This window comes from Mercenaria mercenaria, chromosome 14 (assembly GCF_021730395.1).
Source record: "Mercenaria mercenaria strain notata chromosome 14, MADL_Memer_1, whole genome shotgun sequence".
Lineage (NCBI taxonomy): Eukaryota > Metazoa > Mollusca > Bivalvia > Venerida > Veneridae > Mercenaria > Mercenaria mercenaria.
In genome coordinates, this window is record NC_069374.1 from 26695132 (window position 1) to 26722598 (window position 27467).

General features: G+C 34.4%; 2 protein-coding genes across 3 annotated transcripts in view; one reads left to right on the plus strand and one right to left on the minus strand.

The window, feature by feature from the left end:
• Positions 1–4236: 4236 nt before the first annotated feature.
• The window catches only part of LOC123527086 (macrophage mannose receptor 1-like), a 29620-nt gene continuing 6389 nt past the window's right edge, over positions 4237–27467 (minus strand). The window contains exons 10-16 of one of the 2 annotated variants that reach the window (XM_053523103.1): positions 11469–11590; positions 10831–10935; positions 9267–9339; positions 7742–8245; positions 6688–6966; positions 5703–5855; positions 4237–4360 (exon numbers count right to left, since the gene is read on the minus strand). In XM_053523103.1, the coding sequence (XP_053379078.1) occupies positions 4323–4360; positions 5703–5855; positions 6688–6966; positions 7742–8245; positions 9267–9339; positions 10831–10935; positions 11469–11590 (1274 nt within the window). In that variant the 3' untranslated portion in view covers positions 4237–4322. The remainder of the gene's footprint in view (positions 4361–5702; positions 5856–6687; positions 6967–7741; positions 8246–9266; positions 9340–10830; positions 10936–11468; positions 11591–27467) is intronic. The other variant, XM_053523104.1, reaches the window with a different exon arrangement.
• Positions 13656–27246, plus strand: LOC123527087 (uncharacterized). Its single transcript, XM_045306360.2, has 3 exons — positions 13656–14387; positions 15499–15663; positions 26928–27246. The coding sequence occupies exons 1-3, from the start codon at positions 14234–14236 to the stop codon at positions 27029–27031; spliced, it is 423 nt and encodes a 140-aa protein (XP_045162295.2). The 5' UTR covers positions 13656–14233; the 3' UTR covers positions 27032–27246.

The following is a 27467-nucleotide window of genomic DNA, read 5'->3' on the forward strand; positions in this document are numbered from 1 at the left end:
AGTTGATAACATTTGCGCGAATAGTTTGTTTTCTACAATGTAGATTATAATGAAACTCCTCACAGTTGTAAATAAACATACGGCCTTTAATATGGTGAAATAAAATGCATAGGTCCGTGTGCTTGTTTCTGAAATATTTGCCCATGATTAAAGAGATCCGTGCATTTCAAGCTAATTCTAAGATTTTGTTTGGAGTTTTTTAATGTGTCAGATGTTTTCATATCATATTTTAACCTTAGAAAGATAGTAACGTTGCCACTGTAATAAATTTACTTACTGGTTGCCATTAATTTATTAAATGATTTTCATTTCCGTACGCCGATTCCAGGCTTTATTCTACGTTTTCTGGATAAATGACGTTACGTCATTACTTCTGGATTATCAAACGTGCAGAACTACCTTAATTAAGTTAAACCATGGTAAAATGATTAATACGATAAATGTAGAATTAATCGAAGCGTGCGTTTAAGTATCATGATACATCAATACAGAATAGAATAATTTTTTAATTTTATGATCGAAAATCATTACAAGGTTGTAACTTAAAGTTAGTTATTGAAATATTAATCAGACGTAGATCTATCTGGTGATTTCACTCATGATGATGAAAGATAAAAGATGCAAAACGATAAAAGAATCAGAGTTGTCGTTCTTCCACTTTCTCTGTCCACGTCTTACAGGATTCTTTCACTAATTGTATGTGCAGATGGGAATATCCGACTCAAGGGGAACTGTTTAAAGCGGTAAAACCGCGTGAAAATTTACCAGAGAGCCGGATATTCCCACCTTCGCCAATGATAAAATATCTTTCTTGCATATCAAACACAAGAAATGATAGTAAAATGAAATTAAAAGAACTACTTTCTTTTAAGCACTATTTTCTTATAACAACGTATTTAAACAAAGCGAATGGAATCAACGTTCGTAAACAAGAAAGACGTCACGACTTTTCAAAGACAAACACAATGAAACAATGTTTAGTTTCTGTTTTGTTTTATCACTTGCAGCATAACGTTACGTCTTTTTGATAAAGATACTGCTTTTTTAATCGAAAAATATACTATACGTAAAAAAGAGGAACTATCAAGATATTTAATCCTTATTTCTTTATATGAAATGACATATAAATTACTACAAAAATCTTCAACATATATATGTAGTACGTAATGCGTCATTTACAGGACGAGGGACAACTTGGTTAGTAATCACCAGTTGTTTTTCAATAGACTTTCATTACAACATAATGGCGTGTACGACCTTCCATCGATCGAATCAATATTCTTTTTTTAGGCACTATCTTAGTTCCACCAAAATATGTGCCATCCCGTCATACCGAAGAATATTCCTCCGGCCAATAGGTCAGATTTTCTATACACATCTTACTTCATAACAAGAATACTAAAAATAAAAATCCTTAGGTGCAAAAATATTATCAATGTTCAAGATTTGATTCACCACACGCTATTTTTAAAATAATTTCTATCTTTAATTTTGATTGACTCACGCGACGATTTATAATGCTATCATTTCATCATTTTTTCCTTCTATTTTCTATATATAATGTATCTAAATCACACCTACGTCTTTGTGTGAAGCATTTTGTGTATAAAACAATTGATATGAAAGTGAAGGTGCAAGTGATTTCTTTCTCCCAATGAATATATATATTTCAATTTTGTAGAATAAAAATTTGATGAACCTACAGGCGGTTCATAAGCGCGAAGTTTTTGCTGTAGCATAATATGCAGACGATACAATAATGCCGCATGAACATGCGGTATCGTGATCAAAAGGTTGAAGTAGATGATTTTATCAGTTTAGTTAGTTTTATTCGACATAATGAGTGTCATAAATGATTATGCAAAGCAACTATAATATTCAATTCAAAATTATTATTTTAAATGAAACCCATTTATAGACTGTAAGCTTATTAAATTAAAGCTGATTGAACTGATAAAATGTTTTATGCATCACGCATATATCTTTTTCTTAAATCTTGCCAACTATACCACTAAATAACGAGCGTTAAAGACATATACAACACTGATAGGGCTATTATATTTTATATTGAAAAGCGTATCAATAACGGGTAGTTATTTGCTTCTCCGAGCTCCCTGGTACGTGCATGTCGTGGAGAGGGCACATATGGCGCTATCTGGGTCAGCGCCCTAACTAGGTCAACGTCTATTCTAGTTAGTGCTACATGACGAAAGCCAGGGGAATTTCATCGACTTGGTTTGATCTCGTCGATGTATCTTTGATGCTGCAGCTCTATCCAGTTAACGAAGTGTCGGGATCTGGTTGACCCCACCCCCACCCCTCCCCATCCCACTGAATCGACACCGGAGCAACGAGCTCCATTGATTTCTGCCAGTTCTTGAGAATACCAACCGGACTTGTCGAGGATGTGTAGTCAAAACATCTAAGAGGAATTCAACAACGCACAAATCACAACGCAGATACAATAGCATACAGAAAGCGATGTATTATAACTACGAAGGAACTAATTGCACAGTAGATCTACCAGTCGGCCGTATGGTATTAACCGGTGGCGACTATAAATAAACTCAACACACACATACAAAGTAGTTATTTGTAATTGCAAGATATAATTTAATGCAATTTTAATTTTTCGCAACATTTGTTATTTTGCCAACATTTTGCATACATTGGTGAAATATGTATTGATACATTTATATATATCTGTAATGTCAGCTTGTATATGGCAAATTACATGTACTACGCCGATTGCTATTAAAGTTTGGGGGGAAAAAGGAGAAAAAAGACCAGTTTGACTAAGTGTGACAAAATTATCCATTTGATTTCTTTCAGTGCAAACATATCATGATTTTCGATTCATTTAATTTCAAGATGGATACTAATACTCTGAAATGAAAAGAGTAAATGATAAAAATATGCATGATTTACTGAAGCCGTCTATGTCTAAAACATTATAGTTAAAAATACGTTGCGGGACAGGTGCCCAATCCATTAGGCGCAGCTTAGATCAAAATATTGATAACAACATATCAATGTTTCAACAAATACCGAATTACAAGAAGATATGAATTATGAGCCGCACCATGTGAAAACTAACATAGTGCATTTGCAACCAGCATGGATCCAGACCAGACTGCGCGGATCCATGCTGTTCGCTTTCAAAGCCTATTGCCGTCAGAGAAACCGATAGCGAACATCATGAATCCTGACCAGACTGCGCAGATGTCCTGGATCCATGTTGGTTGCAAATGCACTATGTTGGTTTTCTCATGGTGCGGCTCAAATATTTTTATTCATTTTACTTCCACATTCCTTTTATATTTTAGGTGAGTCTAATGACACACCAGTAAATACCTCTTAAAAATCTTATAACAAGAAATAAATCATATTTTACTTGCAACATGTTGTTATATTACTAACTCATTATACCTTTCCTCTTGTATGTAGGTTAAAATTACAAGAACAGCACCCGTACCCGTAATAACAATCGGTTATTTCCGTACAATTACGAATACTTGTGTAGCACTTCGGTATTCTCCGGACAACAATGTAATTCAAATGCCTGGCTTTCCGTTTCTACCGGAAAATGCCGAAATCGTTTACGGAAAATTCGTTATCAAACGGAAATTTCCAGTTGTACGTACGGGTCCACTACCTTAGTACAAAAACAAGGACATGGATACCATAGGAATAAACAACATTGCAAGAATGCCGTCTTTCCAAAAGGATACCCTACAGGAACTGTTGTAGGTGAAAGATTGACATTTGCAGAAAATATTCACAGGGAAAGTAAAACAAAAGGACGAAGAGAAAGCGAAAACATCGTGGGCGACGGTGATAAATACACTACTGGGGAGATTGTACTCGTTAATGGTGCGCACCAGACATGCGGTACGCCTTGTATTAACGTAAGCGCTTTTAGAAATAACATCTTTATTAGATCTGGTTTGAAAAAAAAACTCAACGATTGCAGAAGTGTCTTTAAATTCCGCATTTTTAGTTTAATCAGGCCTGTTTTAACCTTTAGCCTGCTGTTGGCAAGTTAGTTTGCCTTTGCGGCTAGTGCAGGATGACTATGGCCTGCATCGTTCGCTATACAGTCAGTAAATTTTAATTGAACACCCCTTCGGATAATAAATGGTACCGTCCAAATTGAATGATGGACCAGTCCATTGTAGAAATTTAGCAGGGTAAGGGTTAAAAGATCCAAAGATTGAAATGTCAATATCAACAGCATTTTCTATTCTATATTATTTATTTGAAATTCATTATAATACTTGAGACATTTCATTTTGTTCCCTGCGAAACCAGAAACTCTACAATCATCCTATAAAAGATGGTGGGCTCACTTTGTGCTTTTCTGAAAAGTTCAAAAGGCATATTTAAATATACACAGGCATCGATGTGCTACATTTTAAAACAGAGATCACAAGTCGAAAGCTAAGAGAAAATTCAAAACGCTTACTTATCTTTCCATATTAATTATATTTAGTCTGCGTGTTTGAATGACACAACTAATATAGTATTTTGTAGCTGAACCATGTTTTAACATATTTTTACAATACAAATCGGTTATATGCCGCTCGGGGTACGGCCTCGTGAAATTATACCGCAAGCGTACTAATCCCCAATGATAACGTGATTCCCGCCGAAACGCGAGGACGAGTCTATTTCATGATAACTGATAAAATAATAATTCATAATGGTTACCGATTACTTGACAATTAAATATTAGTATTTCTTTCATTTTAAATATCCACTATGTATATGGCAACATAGCTCAGCTGGGTAAACAGCAGACAACAATTGGATGTAAGCAAATCGTTTTGTGGGTTCGAATCTTCATGAGGGTTTTTTTCAGATTTGTTTATTTTTTCTATTCGTTTTCATTTTTGTTTCATTATTTTTGTTTCTTTCTTTGATGGTTTGAATTTGTATATATGTATTTATATAACACAACAGTATGTTCATTATTTGCATGGCTTAAGTGCATGCATTTAATCAATATCATCTTTGATATATAATAAACTATTCTGATCTGCCATATCGGCTTTTGATACCTCTCTGTCGTATTGTCACAGAGCTCATGAAGGAAACTTAATTTTTATGCAAAAGTGAAATAAAAATTAATTCTCAATGCCGAGTTTCGAACCCACACGGCAAATGATCTGTTGACCACGGACAGTATGCTTTACCACTGAGCTAATTTGTAATTGGTACAAAATCTAGAAATATTTAGATTGTAACATGTTAGGAAAACGCTGAATACAATATGTTCCATTTTGATCTATTTATAGTCATGTTTGTAAATATCAAGTTATCGTTGGGGCATAGTATCACCTCGTCGTATTGTGTCGTTATGTTAAAGGCGATTAATAGATTTTGATCAAGTAATCAGTTTGGTCATTTACATTTATTTGTGTTCGCTGACTGCTTAATGCATGTTAGAATTCCGCTGGAATTTTTTTACATTTGACTTTCCTGATCTGGTAACCAAGGGTTATTTTAGCATATGTATAAATTCAATAAACAAACATTGCCTAAGAAATCATATGAATATAAGAACTATCGTATTACATTTGTCATATATTTACATTGAGAAACGTAAAATTTAGCCGAATCTGCAGGCTGATCTTGGTCTGCACTGATCGCAAAGGCAAAATAAGATGCCGCCGGCAAGCTTAACGTTAAACACGTCTTACCAAATTGGCAGATAAATCCTCTTGTCTCCTTACAGCTGCGATCTTCCCAGCGTCCGGAGTACTTGTCCAATGCCATAGCAACACAATCCTCTGTCCAGTGGAGAGTCGGGTCTTTCCTTCCAGGGTACCAATTAGTGTAAACAACAGACTTTCCTGCAACAAGTATGTTAAAAATGTTAAAATTTGAATCCACGATTTCATATTCTCACGAAATAGTTGTTTTGACAAAATTTACCAAATTTACGTACCAATAAAAGTAAATGATTAAACAAGATGCTTGATTTTGCCAACTGTTTATAACGTTTGAACAAACGATTTGGAGTTGGACCTACTTTTGTCATTTTAATTTCAGTTAATTAAAGATAAAAGTCGAAATTTTTTTGAAGAAATGGTTGTGCGGGAGTTGGTAATCGACTTCAGCATGTAATAATGTTTGATTTTCATTAATTTTTGCAGTGAATGTTTGTAAGAAATGAATTACAATGCACGTGCAAAGTTAGACAACGGTCACCCTTCAAGTATCACAAAAGAGACCACAAAATTGTATTAGATTTAATTTAAATGAATAAAAATAAAAATGAATATCAAAATATTTGCGTACAAGCTGCAAGAATGAAAAAAAAAAGCAATATAATATATGGATGTTGCGTTTTTTATTTTCTTGAGTTTATATATCTAATACACATTATTAATTTTACAGTCATATTTCTAACAAGACTTAGTCAATGTATCATTAAATACAGTGAGGAATTTCCAGCAGGAAATTACACGGTACAAGAACGCTGCATTCCCAACTTTTTAAAGCGCAACACGACAGCAGTGTGTGTATGGATGTGTAAATGTGTAAATAATTTGCATATATACAAAAATTCATACACAGATAATGTAGACATATATAGTCAAGGAAAGAACATACGACAGAGTACTGCACTGGAACTTACAGTGGCTATGAACATTTAAGTTTTGAAAATGTACACTGTCTTACCTGAGGTCCACTCGAATTTCTCCTCATGGTGCATATCATGTAAACCTATCCACACAGCCTCATGATAGTATGTATTAATCACTTGGTATATCACCCTCTGTTCATTGGAGTCAGCAATTGATATAAGGTGACCACCTTTCCTTCTACATTCTAATTCCGCATTGACCCACGTTGTATGAATGCGCAGGAGCTCAAGGCATTTCTCTCCGAATGCAAACAGAGTCCCATTATCCTTGGTCACAGTGTCACTCAGTAAATCATGGCATGACAACACAGTACCTAGAAATAGCGGTAAGTTCCTTTGAGATATTATGCTGTTATAGAGAATATATGAGAAACATGGAACCCGACTTTGGCGTAACAAAAACACTTGCTACAGAGCTCAATTATAAAAATGGACCGCGACATCGGCATAACAAAACACTTTCTACATAGCTCAATGAGAAACGAGTAACCCTACATCGGCATAACGAAAACTTTCTATATAGCTCAATGAGAAATCGAGAACCCGACAACGGCATAACAAAAACACTTGCTTAGATATCAATGAGAAACACTGAACCTGACATATTATTTGGCGCCATACAGACCCCGAGAAAGAATGCTACAAAATTTGATCTAGTATTTTATATAAAAGACGTTTCGGAATCAAAATGATATAACAGAACACTAGATTGATTATAAGGCACTGAACAACTCATTAGGCCTCAGTTATTCCGCGGGACGTGTTACCTTCTGTAACTTAATACTATTAAAACACGTTCTGACGTCACGTCGACCTACTATATTTTGTGTCGTTCATGCGCCATGAAATGATCCCCATTTCACTTAATTCTTAATATAAAAAATACATGCTTGAATCGAAATGAAATAGTAGCAGAGCAGAATTATGCTTTAATGTACATTACACTTTAAACCGATTATATGCCGCGTGTAATAATTCACTCGGACTACACCTTCGTCCTGCGTATACCCACATGGTTTTGCTATATACTGATTCTTAGATAGAACTTGCATCAAGACAATGTACTACATTCCTGTGCACATACTTTACCTCGAGTTGTTTGTATAGGCTTGAATGTATATGTGGTTGGTTGTGTAGTAGAAGCTGTATTTGGTTGTGTGGAAGTAGCTGTGGTTGGTTGTGTGGTAGAAGCTGTGGTTGATTGTGTGGTAGTAGCTGTAATTGGTTGTGTTGTAGAAACTGTGGTCGGTTGTGTGGTAGAATCTGTGGTTGGTTTTGTTGTAGAATGTGTGGCTGGTTGTGTTGTTGAAGCTGCGGTTGGTTGTGTAATAGTTGTGGTTGGTCGTGTTGCTGAAGCTGTGATAGGTCGTGTGGTAGAAATTATTGTTTGTTTTGTGATAGAAGCTGTGGTTGGTTCTGTGGTTGTGGTTGTTGAGGATGGTATAGTTTGTTGTGCTGTTGTGGCTGTTGATAGCTTTGTTGATACTTCAGTGGTGATTATTGTAGAATCAGTTGACATAGCTTGTGATGTTGGTTCTGTCGTGGTAGATGTTATCAATAACGTTGTTGTCAGTGGTGCTGGTGTAGTTGTGACTGTAACAGTAACGAAACTTAATAACGTTAAATTCAGTTACATGTTTGTAAATTTATTTCTCCATAGCATGTAATCCCTATACAAAATAAAGCATTGCTTTGTACAGAAAACAGAAAAAACAACAACACTTTCCTTGCCAGTCAATTAGACAAATGAATGTCTTTTCAACTGAAACGACAACAATGTCAAAATGATATAAAAATATCAAAACTATGACATAACTTTTATGTAGCGCAAAAGTATAAAATATTCTTTTGCGCTTTACAATAACCCTGAAATTTATAACTTAATTTTATTAAACAATGACAATAAATTTAAGAAAAATTAATTTCAAATATCAAATACAACTTATTTACAGTATTTGTATATCACTAGATGGTCATATTCCAAAAAAAGCTTTGTCATAATATTATAACAATTACAAATTGTACAGTCAGTTTACAAAAATAAAACAATTCTGAAAATGTGGCATTATTGTCCTGCTTTTTATTTGTAAAGTCACTTTAAAGAGGTGGGGTGGGGGGCGCGGCATTCCGCCATTTTGGACCTATTACACGCAATGATCTATCTGCAAATTTTGTTCTTGTTCTTGGTATAGCAAAGATTATTTCATTTAATGATCTTGTTTTGTATGTATTAGTTTGAACAGGATGAAGAAGTTCACTAAGATAATATGGAGCAGTGCCTTGAATAACTCGAATGTCAAATATGCGATACAGACATTTCAAAATATAGCAAGCGAGTTTTGCAGAAACATGCCTCTAGACATGCTTCAATTCATCTAGTCACTAGTTTGTAGAAAAGTTTCGAAAATACTCCATATGGAGGGAGACAATCTCTTAAGGTAATGACGATGAAGTGAGAAGATGCTAGCTTGCTGATCATATTGTTTTCATGTTATATTATTTGATAACCATATCCTTCTATAATTCATATAAACGCTTCTAAAGACGGACAATAGCGAACACGCACGGACATGACTGAGAATCGTTACAGGAATAAAGGGAATAGAAACTTTACCAATATCTTCGTCAGGAGGGCTTCCGGCACATACTTGCACCATAATCTGTCCATCTTTTCTGATGTACCCTACCTTTAAATAAAAAAAAGCACAACAAACTAAAGCGTTTTTGACACAACAATCCAATACTTAACTGTTTGTTTGGTATTACGTTGCAAAGTGGTTTATCACACTTGTCAGTCAACATTTTTAATGTACATTGCTTTAATTCAATTCAATTCAATCCAATTCAATAGTTTATTTGACAAAACATATACAATGTTCATCGCCAATACTGTATGGCGGTGTTAAACAATTACAAAGAATATGAGAAAAGCATGAATATACATGTATAGACATACAGACATACAGGTGATGGGTATGAATTGTAATACAAGTGCACAATTGCAATTAACCTCTTAAAGCAAATGCTTGATAAATATACTTAGCTAACTTATTAACAATACCACTGTGACAATTACTTAACAAAGTTTTAAACTTATTCAAATTAGGCCAATGACAATGATAGTTTGGTAGACAGGTATTTCGTAAATCTCTATAAAATGGACACACTAACAAAAAGTGATATTCATTCTCAATTGTATTCATGTTACACCTTGTACATAATGATACATTATTCCATCAATATGAAAATCCTGTGTCATCTAGTAGCTTTTTAACATCTTTAGACCACTTTAATGCTGCATGTACATGAATACTCTAAAACAATTTAATTGTGTTGGCATAAAATTCATGGTTTTGGTAAAATATCTAATTCGTTAGGACATAAATGGTTAATTTTTATTTTTTGAAGTAAAATGAATGAGAATTATACATGTTTGCTTGTGGAGTAATTTTGCGGACTAATCCAATGTAGAGATCGGTGAAAAATAGTTCCCCACAAATATTAATGATTTAACAATGACAGATAAATCCAGGTTTTATATTTCAGACTAATGTTTTATTTGATACTCTACGCAAAGTACAAACGTAGAACTATTTTGCACTAGCGCAAATTAAATGGATGTTTTGCGCACAACTTTGATCTCATTTACTTTATCCCATTACAGGCAGCAAAGGTTAAACTCACATATCATATACAATTTGATTTACAATTGATATATATTGATATTGTTCATTAACAGTATTGACAGCTCGAGCAACTGACAACTTATACATTATGCTCAGAGGCAAGCAAGTGACAACTTCTCCGTTTTACTAAAAGACGAACGATTTACAACTTTTCCACATGTCTCAGAGTTGTGTTACAATAACTTACAACTTCTCAACATGCTTCAGAGATGGAGGATGATGTACTTTTCTGTTATTTCGTCATGTAGAACGCACGCTGTGTCTTAAGATCGAACAACAACCCTGTCGTTTCATAGTATTGTGATATAGCATGATGAAAATGTGTTTTGATGCCTGTTAACTTTGAATAATCTAACAATTTTTAATACATATCTGTTGGATTAAGAAAATGTGCTTTGGTACATGATGATTGTATTCATATTTGTTCAGAAACATTTTGAAAACAAAACAAAACATTTATAACAGCTAACTATTGAATTATCTAAAACTTACTTGGTGCTCAAACGCGATTCTTAACCAATCACCGTCCTCTGTGCCTTGCTGTGCTTTACAGTCAAACTCGTACATGTAGCCAATCGGCTGACCTTGCTCCGATTTCTGAAAAAAATAAAAATAATGTAAACATCTTTGCAATATATTACGTACTGTTAGTTAGGATGATTTTCTCTATAGCGTTGAATTGATTTAGTATTCATAACCATCACGAAATACAAAGGTAAGTCAGTGAAAACAAATGACAGCAATGACCCAGGTTTTACTCTACGTATAACTTGTCACTAATATATATATATATATATATATATATATATATATATATATATATATATATATATATATATATATATATTCAGTATAGTCGAACATGAACGGCAAATGAAAATATTGTTCTATATTCTAAATTATGACTTCAAAGCTGCTAATCTTTAAACGTACGCGTACATTTACAAATATGAAATCACATTTTTTTTTCCTGTTATCTTCATTCCAGCAAGATCATGATTTTGGCGACATGTACGTCCATGTGAAAAATTATGACTAGTTAACTTGTATTGTAAAACATAGAAACATAACTGTATATAGAGTACGGCAATTTCAGAATAAGGTAAGAAATAGAAAGGTCTAGAACTTACCGATGAGAAGATTGCCTTTTCAACATTGTAATTACATATACACGAGTAATCACCCAACGTCGGTCGGAAAAATGTGCATACTATAGTGAAAACTATAATAGCGAAGTCACCGCCCATAGTTTCTGAAAATAGAAGAAAGAATGCATACGAGTTTTGCATTTTACTATTTGTATGAGGGGTTTATTTTATTAGAAAACGTTTATACATATTTAGTAAGTAATAAAATGGTCTCATAAAAGCCCTTTAAACACATACATTGATAGGTAGAATTTATTTTTGAAAGTTTAGAAGAGGTGTTATTTTTACGCGGGGTTTATGAAATAAGAACTACATTAATGTCTCTTATACCGCGTTATAAATTTCAGATTTGAAAATACCGAATTTATAGTTAAAGTTAATGTATTCACTACAATGTCTACATTTTAAATTCCTACTCTACATAAAAATATATACATGATTTCGTATCCTTCCTTCCTTCTTGACCCTTTAAGTTATATTAGCATTATTGACCTATATGTTAAGATTAAATATGAGATAAAGCAACTTTCTCTTGTTTTACTTAGGCACTGTCGAAATTATGCATTTCAATGTTAATTTGTTTGTTTGTTTTGGGTTTAACGCCGTTTTCAACAGTATTTCAGTCATATAACGGCGGGCAGTTGACGTAACCAGTGTTCCTGGATTCTGTACCAGTACAAACATGTTCTCTGCAAGTAACTGCAAACTTCCCCACAAGAATTATCAGAGGTGGAGGACGTGATTTCAGACACAGTGTCTTTTATTAAATCGTCACGGAGAACAAACGCCCCGCCCCGGAATCAAACTCGCGACCCCAAGATCTGTAGACCAACGCTCTCCCTATTGAGCTTAGCTGGCGGGTTATTTCGATGTTAAGGACTACTTTTTCGCAAAATCAAACTAATTACTCAATAATACTGCTAACTCATACACCACCTAGCTTCATAATACGTTAAATCTGTTTCTTTGTTACTAAAATATGTTTTTAACCCGGCACCCTGATCAAGAGCATTAATTTGTAGCACTAACGGACAGTTTACGGTCGCTAAGTTATAAATATGAAGTTAAAAATGGTTTTTGTTCGAGCCAGGTTTCCAACTCGCATAAAGATGGCTAAATGTGCCCATATAAATAACAATCCCTATAACTGCTGTAAACGTGTTCATGATGATTACACGCATGAGAACTTAAAAGCTAATGAACACATACATACCTTTAATGAAGCAGTCAAAGACTATTTTGTACATTGAATATGTACATTCACCATGGTTTGTGTATACTTATCTGAATATTTTACTCTAGCAGCGTAAAAGCCACAGAAAAAAAAAAACACTGTTAATAAGAGAATTATTTATATCGGAACCAAGTTTTGAAATATGTATTTCTTAAAATTCAAAAATTAATGTGAACTATTTACAGAAATCTTCTCATGATATTCTTTTAGCGTCAGATCTTTATTAGTGGTTATTTGGAGTTTATAGATTTAGTTTCCTGTGTTTGTATGGATGGTCATTCTAACTGTTAAATGCTAAATACTTTATGACAAATGAAAAATACCAATGTTTTCTGTCTTTTAACGCTATTTGTTTTCACGTTGCGTTTTGAGTACGATGCCATATTCGGTTGATATCATTGTAACAATTTTGAGTCCCGATTACCGCCCATAAAATTACGCTCGAATCGAATATATACAACCAACAATCTGACTAAAGTACTTGATCTTCTAAACGAAGATTTGAGAACGATTCATTCACATTCGTCTTCCGTATATTTTGGATTTCCAATATTGCTATTTTTATTTTCGCAAATCTATTTTTATTTAAACCAATCAGACAACTTGTTTGAATGTCAAAGAGTAAGAAATATTTGCAGTCAACTCAGGGCTCGAACCCGGGACCTCTCGCTTACAGAGCAAGTGCCCTACCGACTGAGCTAACCGGCTATCTCACATCTTTCGACATAAAAATTGTAGATATCAAAAACCAAAGCTTCTTAAAGCTTGCAGAATGTTGTACTTTAGTCAGATTGTACAACCAATGAAATATTAATTCACCTTAACCCGCCAACTTAGCTCAATACTGAGAGTGCAAATCTGTGGAACTCGGTGTCATAAGTTCTGCTTGATTCTGAAATTATTTGTCCTCTGCCTCTGATTCATGTGGAGAAGTCTACAGTTACTAGTACTTGCCAATGGGGACAACAGATTAGTTCAGGTAGAGATTTCAAGAACACAGGCTAGGTTATCTCGCCATATCATAACTGAAATATAATTGAAAAAATGACGCTAAATCCAGAACAAGGAAGATTAATTCTAAATCACTAATTATAATGAAGTAGTCATAAAGGGTGTTGAACTTCTCAAGGTAAACTAGTAGTGGAAATAGTAACATTTCGAGGGGCACCGGTAACAAGTATGTTTTTTTTTTTTTTTTTTTTTTTTTTTTTTTGGTACAGATGTACTTTTAACGACGAAATATGAAATAACTGTAGTTTCTTTCTGTACGTCACACTATATAAATTGGATGTTTCATGACAAATTAGTCTTGTTGTTAGCAACACTACAAACACACTCTAGAACTTTAAGCCTGTACGCTTTTCAGGTAACTTAAAGGTAACATTTCGCTATGTACCTTTTAAATATGTTGTTTACATACTATTTTGAATGATGTATCATAATTTAAGCAGTCATTCACCTTTCTACCTCTTATGTACTTTTGTTAAATGTTTACATTATCAATCATGTTTTAATGGCACAGTATATACTAAAACAATATACGAAGCTGTCTAACCTAAGTCGAACATTGGAAAGGTACGACAAATTACTGAAGTTTAAAATGGATGCCAGACTAAATATTGTACTGCTCGCGCTTTTTATCATTATTTCTGGACAGCAGTCAAACGGTGAGTTTCTGTTTGAATATTTCATTACGTTAACACTTTAACAACAAGATATAAGTCACAGTTACTTTTTTTCTATTTTTTGACGCATTTTTGAATCGTATCACAACTCCATGCTATTCGTTAAATTCATTCGGCTAAAAGATTTGCTACCGTTACTGAAACGAACCGAATCGACCTCTGTATATTATAAAGTAGTTCGTAGCAATTCCTGCAAATATGTCATTAATTGATAAACAGTCTTCCTAGGGTGCAAGCCGGGGGTCACCCCTAGCTGTAAGCCGGGTAGCATCTTTAGCTGTTAGCAAGATAGCATCCCTATCTGTAAGCCGGACAACTTCCCTAGCTATAAGCCAGGTAGCATACCCAGCTATAAGCTGGAGAGCATCCCTATCTGGTAAGCCGGGCAGCATCCCCAGCTATAAACAGGGTAGCACCGGGCAACATCCCTAGCTATAAACCTGGTACCATCCATATCTGTAAGCCGGGCAACACCCCTATCTATAAGCCAGGTAGCATCCCTAGATATAAGCTTCCTACCTGTAAGCCAGGCAGCGTCCCTATCTGTATGTCGGGCAACATCCCTAGCTATAAACCTGGAACCATCCCTATCTGTAAGCCGGGCAAAATCCCTAGCTATAAGCCAGGTAGCATCCCCAGCTATAAGCTGGAGGGCATCCCTTTCTGTAAACCAGGCAGCATCCCCAGCTATAAGCCTTGCTAAAAATGTATGCTATGTAAGAGCTGTTTGTATTCATAGATGCAGATTTAAACGAATAAAGATTCATTTAATGTTGTAGGTCTTCTTGATTAATTTCGGACAATTTAAGTCATGCAGAAACTTCTTGCTGCGTGGTTGCGTAATGTCCGGAAAAAAAGTTATGTAACGAACAGAAAAACTTAGAATTAGAAAGTAAGTAAAGTTAAAAGAGAAGAAACCAAAAACCGAAAACTTAATTTGGTTGACTCACATTTTTCTACCATACAAATTCAGCCTAGTTGGATTATTGAGTAACTTGCTCGGTATGCGACTCAAACTCAGACTGCAAGTGCAACGTTAAACATGTTCTGTTCTATGAAAATACATGTAAAATCTTGAACCTCTGTGTTATAGCTGAGTATCTTTGCTACCATTGGACGGACGAAGATCGAAGGGAAATGGGTCCCAGGCCATCTGTTGCCGCTGAAAGGGCTCAGTGTGAAAAGCATTCCAACATTTTTACACAAGGTCGTAATGGAGCACATCCGGAATGTGGAACCTGCTGGTGTTGCGAATATGGTATGTATTTATAGATTTTACGACATTTTAAGAATTCTCTAAATAGGCTTATTAAGAAAATATTTTGAAGGAAAAATACTAGCGTGCAGTTACGATACTTGTACCCATACCCCAGGACAAAATCCATTGGCACAAAGATATTTTACTTGACAACCCTTTCTTCCTCAACATTTAATCGTTATAATTTTCTTTCATGTGCGTTGACAATGATTTTTCATTATTAGTAGTCAAAACGTAACTTGGTTTCCTGATTATGAAGAAGTTTAGGCTTGCAAATCAACGTAAGATATTCTTTGGTTCTATTTATTGTTAGGTTATCACCTTGATCTTTTGATTAAGAGGTGATGCAGTTCCAAAGTATATTTTTATACACGCTGTATATGTCAGTTCATTAAATACCTTCAGATTGTCTTGTTGAATAGAATTTTAAAAAAGCAAGGATAAAACCCCATGTGAAAAAGCCACGTTCCAAGAACGAAACAACAAGTCACAAACCCACTACAGTAACTATGGAAACAAAATATTAAGATAAATTAAAACATAGAAACACAACGATGACAAGAGGAAACCGCTTTTTTAACGATCAATATATTATACAATCATATTTTGGAAATTGATCAAATGAGTTTTGTTAAATATTATGACATAGAATGTATAGTTTGTTATCTGACTATCTGCATACCTTTTATGAACCTACAATTTTGTAGAAGGAGCTCGTTATTTTTCTTGTTTATAGAATGTTATAACAAGGCAAGTAAACTCTACATTAGCACTACTATATTTCTATTTATTATTATTATTATTATCATTACTATTATTATTACATTGTACAGTTTTCTGTTATAAAATATTGATGTCAAGTTATTGTAAACATACTGATGGATTGTAATAAGATTATGTATATTCAATTTATGCAAGTTATCTCTATGTAAGCAGCAAGTTTATTTACAGTCACTATTTTAACTTCACGTTATGAATAGAGAAGGTCTGAGTATTCAGTATTGGTTTTAAAAATCCAAAAGATGGTATCAGAAAATTCTGAGACATGTATATTTTTCTTCAACTAGTCAAATTTTACTCACGATTGTTGGAATTAAATGTCTCATTCAGGGAATTAGTTATATTTAGTTTTTATTTAGATATGATCTTTCAAAATTTTATTTTAATTTGTTTTTTCTACGTATCATTCTTGTTAGAAGTAGTCCAAAATTGTTGTTCCCTTGTCTACCTTGTGCCACGCACGTACATAGCATTGTTTATTACATACACTGCCCAGTGGTTGATAGAAATGAAACCAGTTGTACTTTACCCCAATAGGTGAATGATTTAACTTCTTGTCGATCTACCATTGGACTGTTTAATATTAGAAAACAGCGAGTTGTGAGGCGAGTTGTATTTCAGTCAAGTCTATTAGTTTTGATTATTTGGTTGCTAATTAGAAATATATATCACCTGTTTTATCTTCTTAGACTACATTTTGCGTATTTTTAACATAGTACACTAAATCTTCAGTTCATTAGTATTATTAGTGCTTCATGTATATAGTAAATGCGAAATGTATTACTGTCTAGGGGAGATAACGTCGTTTGATTCTCCTATATTATATAATTCATATAATGTTGTAGTACTGAAAACCTGTTGTTGTTATGTGGAGATGTTGAAATGAATCCAGAACCTTTTAATGCATCTTTGTCTATCTTTCATCAGAATGTACGCAGCATTAGAAACAAATCTGAATACATAAAAACTAATTTCTTAGACTATGACATACTATGTTTTACTGAGACTAAGCTATCTCTTGATATTACAGAGGATATATTGAAATTAGAAGGTTTTGGTACTATTTACAGGAAAGATAAATCTTCTTACTCGGGGGGCCTTCTTACCTATGTATCAGCTAAACTTTGGTCGAAAAGAATAACTACATCAGAAAACATATTGCAGGAATCTATTTGGATGGAAATTAAATGTGAAACAAGGAAATATTTAGTATGTAACTTATATCTGCCACCGAATTCGGCCGTTGAACTCTGGGACAGAATCAATATTTGCATTGACAAAGCGCTCGAACTATCTAATAATATAATTCTGGTAGGGGATTTCAACGAGGATCAGTTAAATTTGAATAATAATAAACTTAGAGATATATTACTGTTGAATAATATGAACAATGTCATAAATGTACCTACTCGTATTAGTGCTTATTCTCGAACATTATTAGACCCTGTTGCCTTAACTAACAATATTCATTGTTTACATTCTGGTATTTTTGAAACTGACAGAAGTATAAGTGATCATTTTGGTACATATGCATTTGTTAAGATTACCCTTCCATCTACGACTTCTTTTAAAAGAACAGTCTGGAATTACAAGCGTGCAGATTTTGACAAACTTAATAACGATATTCGTTTAACAGATTGGTCTTTTCTGAATTGTAACGATATAAATTCTGCAACTGAAACTTTTACAAGCAAATTTCTTTATTTAGCAAAGTCGTGTATTCCTACGAGTTTCGCAACAATACGACAAAATGACAAGTCTTGGTATAACTCGGAAATTAGAAAAAATTTCTTGACAACGCGACAGACAAAAAAGAAAAGCTGAAAATTCGGGAAAAACTTCTGATTGGAATTCTTATAAAAAAAATAGAAATAAAGTCAATAATATGAAAAAACATGCCAAAGAATTTTTTTTCAATAATTTAGAATTTACCTTAAGCGATTTAAGTAAAGGAGAAAAGCCGAAAACTGTCCATTATGTGAAAGAATGGACAAATCGAGGCGCAACGCGCCGAGATTGTCCATTCTTTCACATAATGGATAGTTTGAGGCTTTTCTCTGACTTAAAACACGGTCCTCACGAAAAAATCAAGATTGTCGTGATATTATATAATGTCTCTAATATTGTCCTCTTTGAGGCAAAGACAAATCATTGATTTGTGTCTCTGTGCTAAATAAAAATACCAAGTCAAATGGAATTTAAATTAGATTGCATATAAATGTTTATTGCAATTAAAAGTTTTTAAACACTAATGATATTCAGTGCTGATTCTTAGGAAAGTTTCGAACATATCTCGTTTTGTCATATTTATGAATGATTTGAAGTGCCTTTACAAAAAGTAAAATTAAACTTGGCCTTATGATGTATGTATTAATAGTTGCCCATGCTTTGTTCGTGCTAAGTTTGCAGTTTTATATAAATCAAGTAATTTAATAAATGACGGGTCCAGGTGAAGACATTCTAAAATGTATGTATATGTATTTTATATCGTTATTAGAAAAAAATCGTTCTTATCTCGTAATTACGAGATATTCTTTCAATTTTATTAGAAAAAAATTACTCGTATCACATGAAATCTTTACTCGTTATGACTCATATGTCGTTAATATTTCGTTGTTACAATAAATAGCACCGTTATTGAAAGACAATTGTACTCAAGTTCAATGTAGATCATTACGGCCAAATTTTCTGGTAATACCGAAATGTGCAGTAAAACTTTAGGGAAATTGACGTTGTTTTTTGTCTTTGTAGTAGAAAAGTAAAATTGCACATTTCTGGGTAGGACTGCAACAAATGTCAGTTATGTTACAAATTTAACCAATTTTACATGAACACTGCATGAGAAAGATATGTCTGCAGCATTTGAAAAAAAAAGGAAAATTATGTGTTTTAGCTCGACTATTCAAAGAATAGGTGGAGCTATTGGACTCCAGTTTGTTTAATTCTGCCCACTGTTTTCTTGTTTAGGGCACAGCCATTATTTTATCTGGGGACTATACGCCACTTTTCATGGGTTTGCACTCTGTGCATCATTGAAGGTTCCATGTGCACCGTCGTATGAATACATCTGCGAATGTCTAAATTACATTCTGGTACTTATAACATGTGTAAATGTTGAGTTCTGCTCAACCCGGGGCTAGAGGGCGTGGACGGTAGCTTGCACTTCCACTACCGTCCATGAACAGGCTCAATCAGACCGAGCCTGCAACATTTGCGGTTATGTCGTGTTAGGCGACCTGTGGTTTTCCACTTTTTTATTTCATCCCTGTGTCGATGTCCGCGTCGGCGTCCCGATTTGGTTAAGTTTTTGTATGTAAGCTGGTATCTCAGTAACCACTTGTGGGATTGGATTGAAACTTCACACACTTATTTACTGTGATAAATTTACTTACACTGCACAGGTTCCATAACTCTGTTTCGTATAATTTTTTATTAAGGTTTTATATGTAAGCTGGTATTTCAGTACCTACTAATGGAAATGGATTGAAACGTCACGCACTTGTTCATTGCGATGATCTGACATGCATTACTCATGTTCCATAACTCTACTTTGCATTTTTACAAAAGTATGCCATTTTTTCGACTAAACAGTTGTTGGTTAATTTTTTTGTATGCAAGCTGATATCTCAGTACCCACTAATGGGAATGGATTGAAACCTGCACATTTGTCCATTGTCATGAGCTGATATACTTTGTACAGGTTCAATAACCCTTTTTGCAATCTTACGAAAGTATGCCCCCTTTTCGACTTAAATATTCATTCAGTTGACAAGGCTGTTGAATAGTCGAGCGTTGCTTTACTCCGACAGCTCTTGTTTTTACATAACGTTGCCTATTTTTATCTATTTTTGACTGAAAATGCTATACCAGGTGTATATCTGCGATACATTTCTATTGCGATTTAGGAGTACACAAAGAGAACATTATTACTTTCTAACGGTTGAAGATTTAAACTAACATTCTGTAATTACTTTTGGCACACTGTTTGATTTTCATTTGACTGATAATTTGTGGGGCGATTTAGGTTAAAGTCATACGTTCCTCTTCAGGTTTTTTTTTTATTTCAGTTACAAGTTCTGTAAAACGTTGTAGTTTAAATTTCGAAACTTTCGAATTTCTTAGGTTAATGTACTCACACCTCTCAACGCACATGGTTGTTACTATACCTGTCCGTTATTTACCTGTACCTGTCCATTCTTAAAGTATCCATTATTTTAAGAATGGACAGTTACAGGTTAATAATGGACAGGTATAGTAAAATAATCGTGTGTATAGAACGGTGTCGGTACAATAACCTATATAGTAGACAAAACTAACAAAGGATTACATCACAACCGTGTTTTAAGTTCTTTTAATCAACGGCAATATTGGAAAATAGTCAGACAGTTAGTAAAAGATAACTCTTCGAGCTGTGAAACAATACCACCGCTTTCTAAATCAGGCGATAATCTTGCCTTTTCAGATATTGACAAAGCTAACACATTGAACGACTACTTTGTCTCAATTTCAACAGTTGATGATTCTAACTCTAATTTGCCAAATTTTTCGCTGAAAACTAACAAAATTTTAGAGCATATCACTATTACAGAGCAAGATGTCACGGATGTATTATTAAATCTTGTAGTAAATAAAGCCAGTGGACCTGACGAAATTATTCACAGAATGTTAAAGGAAACTTGTTATACAATTTGTAAACCCCTAGCTGTTCTTTTTAATATGTCTTTTCGACTTTATGAATATCCAAGCATTTGAAAAGATTCAAAATTTAATGTGATGCCACTATTTAAAAATGGAGAAAAATCAATCCCATCTAACTACAGACCTGTATCACTAATAAGTTGTCTTGGAAAAGTAATGGAAAGGATAATGTTTAAGTATTCATACACCTTTTTATATGAAAATAAACTTATATATAAATATCAAGCCTGATTTCTCCCAGGCCACTCTCCTGTTTACCAGCTTATTGATATCTATGATCAGATTTGTAAGGCTTCTGACAATAAGAAATCGGCATGTATAGTCTTCTGCGACATAAGCAAAGCATTCGACAGGGTGTGGCATAAAGGTCTTATCTTTAAACTTAAACAATACGGCTTTTCTGGAAATGTATTATACTGGTTCTCAAACTAATTGCTTAACTAACAAAGAGTATTTGTAGGCACTTCATTTTTAGATGAACAATACTTAACAGCCGGCGTGCCACACGGCTCAGTGTTAGGGCCTTTGCTATTTTTAATTTACGTCAATGATATAGCCGATTCACTAATGAGTATAACACGTTTATTTGCCGATGACAGTTCCTTAGCGATTAATTCAAATGATAATAACTACAAAGAAATGACTATAAATACTGATTTAGAAAATGTATCTATCTGGGCTAAACAATGGTTAGTGCAATTTAATCCGGCTAAAACAGAAGTAATGTATTGTTCTCTGTCAAAAAATAATAGAAATCGTCCTGCTATTTATTTTCAGAACGAACAGCTTCATTTTGTACATTACCATAAACACTTAGGTGTTACATTCAGTGACGACGGTACCTGGCATAAACATATACAATATATAGCTTTGTCTGCATCAAACATTTTAGGAACAATGCGTATGCTTAAATTTAATTTAAAAAGGAACACTCTATACCAGATTTATATATCATATCTGAGACAAATTATAGAATACGCATCATTGGTATGGGACAGCTGCACTCAATATGAAAAGGAAACGCTCGAAAAAATACAATATGATGCTGCACGTGTTGTCACTGGTTTAACCAGATCCGCCTAAATTAACAGACTTCTTCGTGAAATTGGCTGGATTTCTTTGTCTGATAGAAGAAATATCCAAAAATGGATATTAGTATTTAAATATAATCGTGGCGAATTACTAAGTTATTTGAATAACATATTTCCAGAAACTGTTCTTGATTCAAACACATACAATCTAGGAAATAACGATAACTATGCTACTGTTGCTAGACGGTTGGAGATCTATTCAAAATCAGTAATACCATCTTCGATAAAATTGTGGAATAGCCTTGACACTGAATACGAAATGCTCAGAGACTTTCTTCCTTCTAGCAGAAACTTAAAAAATACAAACCCCCACTAATACCTTCATATTTCCTTTCTAGTAACAGATTTTCGCAAATACACCATGCGCGCATAAGAAATAAATGTAGCAATCTAAATTCAGATTTATATTACAATAATATACGGAATAATTCAAGTTGTAACTGTGGTTTCTATAATGAAGACGCAGAACATTTCTTTTTTAAATGTCCTCTTTATTCAGAGCATCGCCGAAATTATATAAATCAGTTATCCGAAAACGATAATAAAACATTATTCCAACATGTACAACACTTCATCAAAACAACAGCACGTTTCAGAAATGATAGAATTTAGGATATAATTATAGATATTCTGAACACCGCTGTTTACAATCAAAACAAGGTTTGGTTGTGCTGATTGCACTTTAGGTGGACAGGGAACATTTATTTATTTATGGATTACATATTTTTCTTAATTTAGATTTTTCTTCTTTTTTCATTTTTTGTCTTTCTTTTTTTTTCTATTGTTTTGAAACACTTTACCTCTTGTATTTATTTAAATTCTCTAAATCATTTACATTTACTATAACATACATACAAAGAAAATAATGCTCATTTTATTAACTTTAATGTGACAAATGGGACAGGCCAACCTCTAATGTTGGCAAAACTTGTGACCCAACCCTTTTGTTTTTATGTAAGTTGAATTCTAATCATACTGTTATTAATTTGTTAAAATAAGCAATCCTTTTTCATTGTATGATTTGTGTATTTGTATTTAAATTAGAAGCAATGAAATATGATTAAACTAACGATCAGTGGCAAGAATAACGAGGGAATTTAACCGGTTTGTGGTGTGCAGGTAGCCTCGCTCTGAACTGCCACCTTCTTCAAAACTCAAAGGACAGTGTAAATAAAAATAAAGCACATCAAGGTCAAGTGAATTCCCAACGTATGCAATGGAAACAGAAGGCATTGTATGTAAAACAAAAACTATAAGTTATAAGCATAAAAAACGTATGAAGTCAATGCATTTGCAGAATATAGAGCCATTAAGGGCCGGACGGAACAGGTAAGATGAATAGCTCAGTACCGGTAGTCTTTCAGAACAGTTACTGCCTATCACGGGATCTTCCGCTTATTCCGTCAGACACAATCCACGTCCAGGTGTAATATAAGACGGAACAAACGAAGACGGAACAACACTTAGACGCAGCAGCAATAAAACGGAGCAACACTTAGACGGAGCAAACTTTAGACGGAGCAACACTTAGACGGAGCAAAATTTAAACGGAGCAACACTTAGACGGAGCAATATGTAGACGGAGCAACACTATGACGGAGCTGTAATAAGACGAAACAACACTAAGACGGAGCAATATTTAAGCGAAGCAACACTTAGACGGAGCAAAACAAAGACTGAGCAACACTTAGACGGAGCAATATTTAGACGGAGCAACACTAGGACAGAGCAGCAATAAGACGGAGCAACACTAAGACAGAGCAATATTTAAGCAGAGCAACACTAAGACGGAGCAATATTTAAGCGGAGCAACACTAAGACGGAACTTTATTTAGACGGAGCAACACTAAGACGGAGCAAAACAGAGAAGGAGCAACACTTAGACAGAGCAACATTTAGAAGGAGCAATACTTAGACGGAGCAATAATTAGACGGCACAACACTTACATGGAGTAATATTTAAGCGGAACAACACTGAGACGGGCAATATTTAGACTGAGCAAAACTTAGACGGAGCAACTCTTAGACCGAGAAACATTGAGAAGGAGCAATGCTTAGATGGAGCAATAATTAGACGGAGCAAAACTAAGACCTTTGTTCTACTATCATGTTAAATATGAACTTTTAATCTATAATTTTCAAATTGTCTTGAAATTATACGTGCTTATTATACAGCATTGAAGTGTTTATTTATTAACTTTTAAGAAGTATCGCTGAATTTGTTGATGAAGCAAACAAAAGGATAACACCAATCGTAAGTAATTGCTTAGCTATGTGTGTTGTTTCAAATGCTTGTTTTGGCCCTTTATGCTTCTTAAATGTTGACTGTATCGTCTATATCAGAACTGTATATAACAACTTCATAGATCAAAACACAACAATACTGAATCTTACAGTAAACGAAATATAGGAATAAGAAATATACTTAAGCAAATACTCAAGTTCGTAATATCATGCTTAAATAGAAATATCAAATTTGAGTGACTGAAAAAAGTACTGCAGATAAATACTACTAACAATAGCATTATTAAGCTATAGATACATTGTTATCGAAACAATCAACATTGAAAAGGCAACAGCTTAAACAAAAGCACAATTTGAAAATAAGACTTAAGTACGTAATTACTTATAATAAGGTTTTTGGTGAAATCGGGGCCTAAGTATTCAAATACTTGAGAACAATTTCCGTATTTGAAGTTTAAGTGCGGCTAAAATTGCTACAGTAGCATTTAGAAAGAGCAATGCTTTGACGGAGCAATAAATTAGACGGAGCAAGACTTAGACGGAGCAATATTTAAGCGGAGCAACTGCGACGTTATTGAAAATGCATCTAAATGCAGATTTGTAACAGTTCTTTGAAAATGGTGGGTTGTTAAAGTCGATGATCTGTCCGGAAGTGTTGCCGATTTATGAAGTCCTTTTTCGGAATTCAATTACAATATCGACAAATTAACAATATTTTTGTTAAGTAATGTACAAGGTTTATAAGTGGTAGTTTTTATGTAAAACAACCCTTCTGCGAGATTGCACTTGTGATTTGACGTCGTTTACGAAATTAAAATGGCGTTTTTTTGTGCGTATCCACAGGTATAAACTACCCTGGGGTCCTTGCAAACCACCGAAGAATCACTAGCACCGATCCATGGATTTGCAGTGTGGTTTAAACCCGAATTAACGCATAAAACATCAATCAGTCCGTAAAAATAATAACAAACGAATGACTTTCTTTATAATATTATTTTCTTACAGTAGTGTATTTAAACGATGCATGGGGCCCTCGTGACCTAGTGGTTAAGGTCGCTGACTTCAAATCACTTGCCCCTCATCGATGTTGATTTCTTCATGTGAGGAAGCCATCCAGCTGGCGTACGGAAGGCCGGTGGTTCTACCCGGGCGCCCGCTCGTGATGAACTAATGCACGGAGAGGCACCTGGGGTCTTCCTCCACCATCAAAGCTGGAAAGTCACCATATGACCTATAATTGTTCGGTGCAACGTTAAACCCAACAAGATATAAAAAAATAAACGAATGATGAAACAGGAAATACGTCATAAGATTTCATAGGCAAATGAAAACATTACGTTCCTGTTTTGATTTGTCACCTGCAGCGTGATTTTATGAATCGAAAAATATACTTTAAGGAACAAAGTAGATCAAGGTAAGATATGTATCCGGGTTTACGTAAAAATATTAAAAATGCTGCACGAATCAACCGCCATTTTCAGCGCCAGGGTCATCCTACATTCCGTCATCCCCACTTTGCTCAATAGAGACTTATTTCATCTCCACTAACTCCTCAACAATTTAAATTTGTGTTATGAAGTTGATTAACCAAAACATCCCACCCTTTACTAGTGATATAAACACCAGTTCCCTTCCTTAACTGGTCATTTAAAGTGAATATATCATTAATAATTGACCATGCAGTTTTATTTGCTATGACCATTATTTTTCATCTACATATTTACACCGATTTTTTTATTTTAGCGCTGGCGACTGTTTTCGATTGTATCCTGTTAATGGTTTGTAAACACTCTGATTTTTACCGCCTCGGCAGCCTAGTAGTAGAGCGCCCGCTTTGCGTACGGTAGTAGTGGGTTTGTTCCCGGGCCGCGTCATATTAAAGACGTGAAAAATGGCACGTGTGGCTTCCTTGTTGTGTTTTCAGCATTAAGAGGAGGATAGTACTACTATTGGAAAGCCCGTTGTCAGTGTAATGTGACTTAGTTGGCAATCAGATCACGTGTTTACGGCGTGATATTCCAGTGAGACACCGCTTTAACCTTGCGCATTGCGCCCGTTAATACAGGTAAACACCGTCGTTAATATGACTGAAAAATGTTGAAAAAGACGCTTAACCCGAACACAAAGACATACACACACACTCCATTCCATTACAATGCCGAGTTGTGAGTGGTTTGCTTGCGGTGTGCTTGATATGCAACGTACTTCTCGGAATTCTACTTTCATATTCCCAAATACAAGTTACTGGTATAATGGAATGTATTTTGAGAGACTAACTTGTTTATGCCATACATTGATTGTGTTTAAAAAAAAGCTTTAAGCTCGCCTCCAAATGAAAACTACAAAATCACAGTTCATTTCTGAAACGACCATTTTCAAACAGGCATACAGTTTTCATATTAGATAGAGCTACCGAGTTCTAATTTAAATTTGTTTTATTTTATATTTCAGTTTTATCTGCCAACACAGGGGGTCCAGGATCTTCTAATCTGCTTCAAATGATATGCAGGTTGCTAAAAGCAAGTAACAAGCCAGGAACACAGTGTTCTTCGTGATTCAAAGGGTTCCCCAGATGTTGTTGTAGAACTAACAGCTATTTTTGAAGTGAATGATGTTTGAAAGGGTCAAAATAATTGTTATCCGGACTAGATGCTTAGGAATTCTGTCGCAAGTGGCGGCATTTACTGAACTTGCCCTTTGATCATGGATTGTGAGAAAGTATTGATACAATCAGGCAAACAAAAGTGTTTATTTCAAAGCAACATTTATACGCGCACAAAAACCGACCATCAGCCAACCACTACAGACGTTGCCAAATCTATAACAGATAATAGAAGATATATACCATGCATATAAGTGTCGTTATAATAACAGATCTACATGTTTATTAGAAAAGATATAGATATAAATAGAACATTTGTCATGCAAGAGTATTTATATTATTAGTGATATCAGCTACATAAACATGTGTCGGCTAGGTGACTGTTTACA

Coding starts and splice junctions, on each gene's coding strand:
- LOC123527087 (XM_045306360.2), top strand. CDS start 14,234: ATGGCACAGTATATACTAAAACAATATACGAAGCTGTCTAACCTAAGT. Junction 14,388..15,498: donor TTCTGGACAGCAGTCAAACG/GTGAGTTTCTGT, acceptor TCTGTGTTATAG/CTGAGTATCTTTGCTACCAT. Junction 15,664..26,927: donor CTGCTGGTGTTGCGAATATG/GTATGTATTTAT, acceptor TTTATATTTCAG/TTTTATCTGCCAACACAGGG.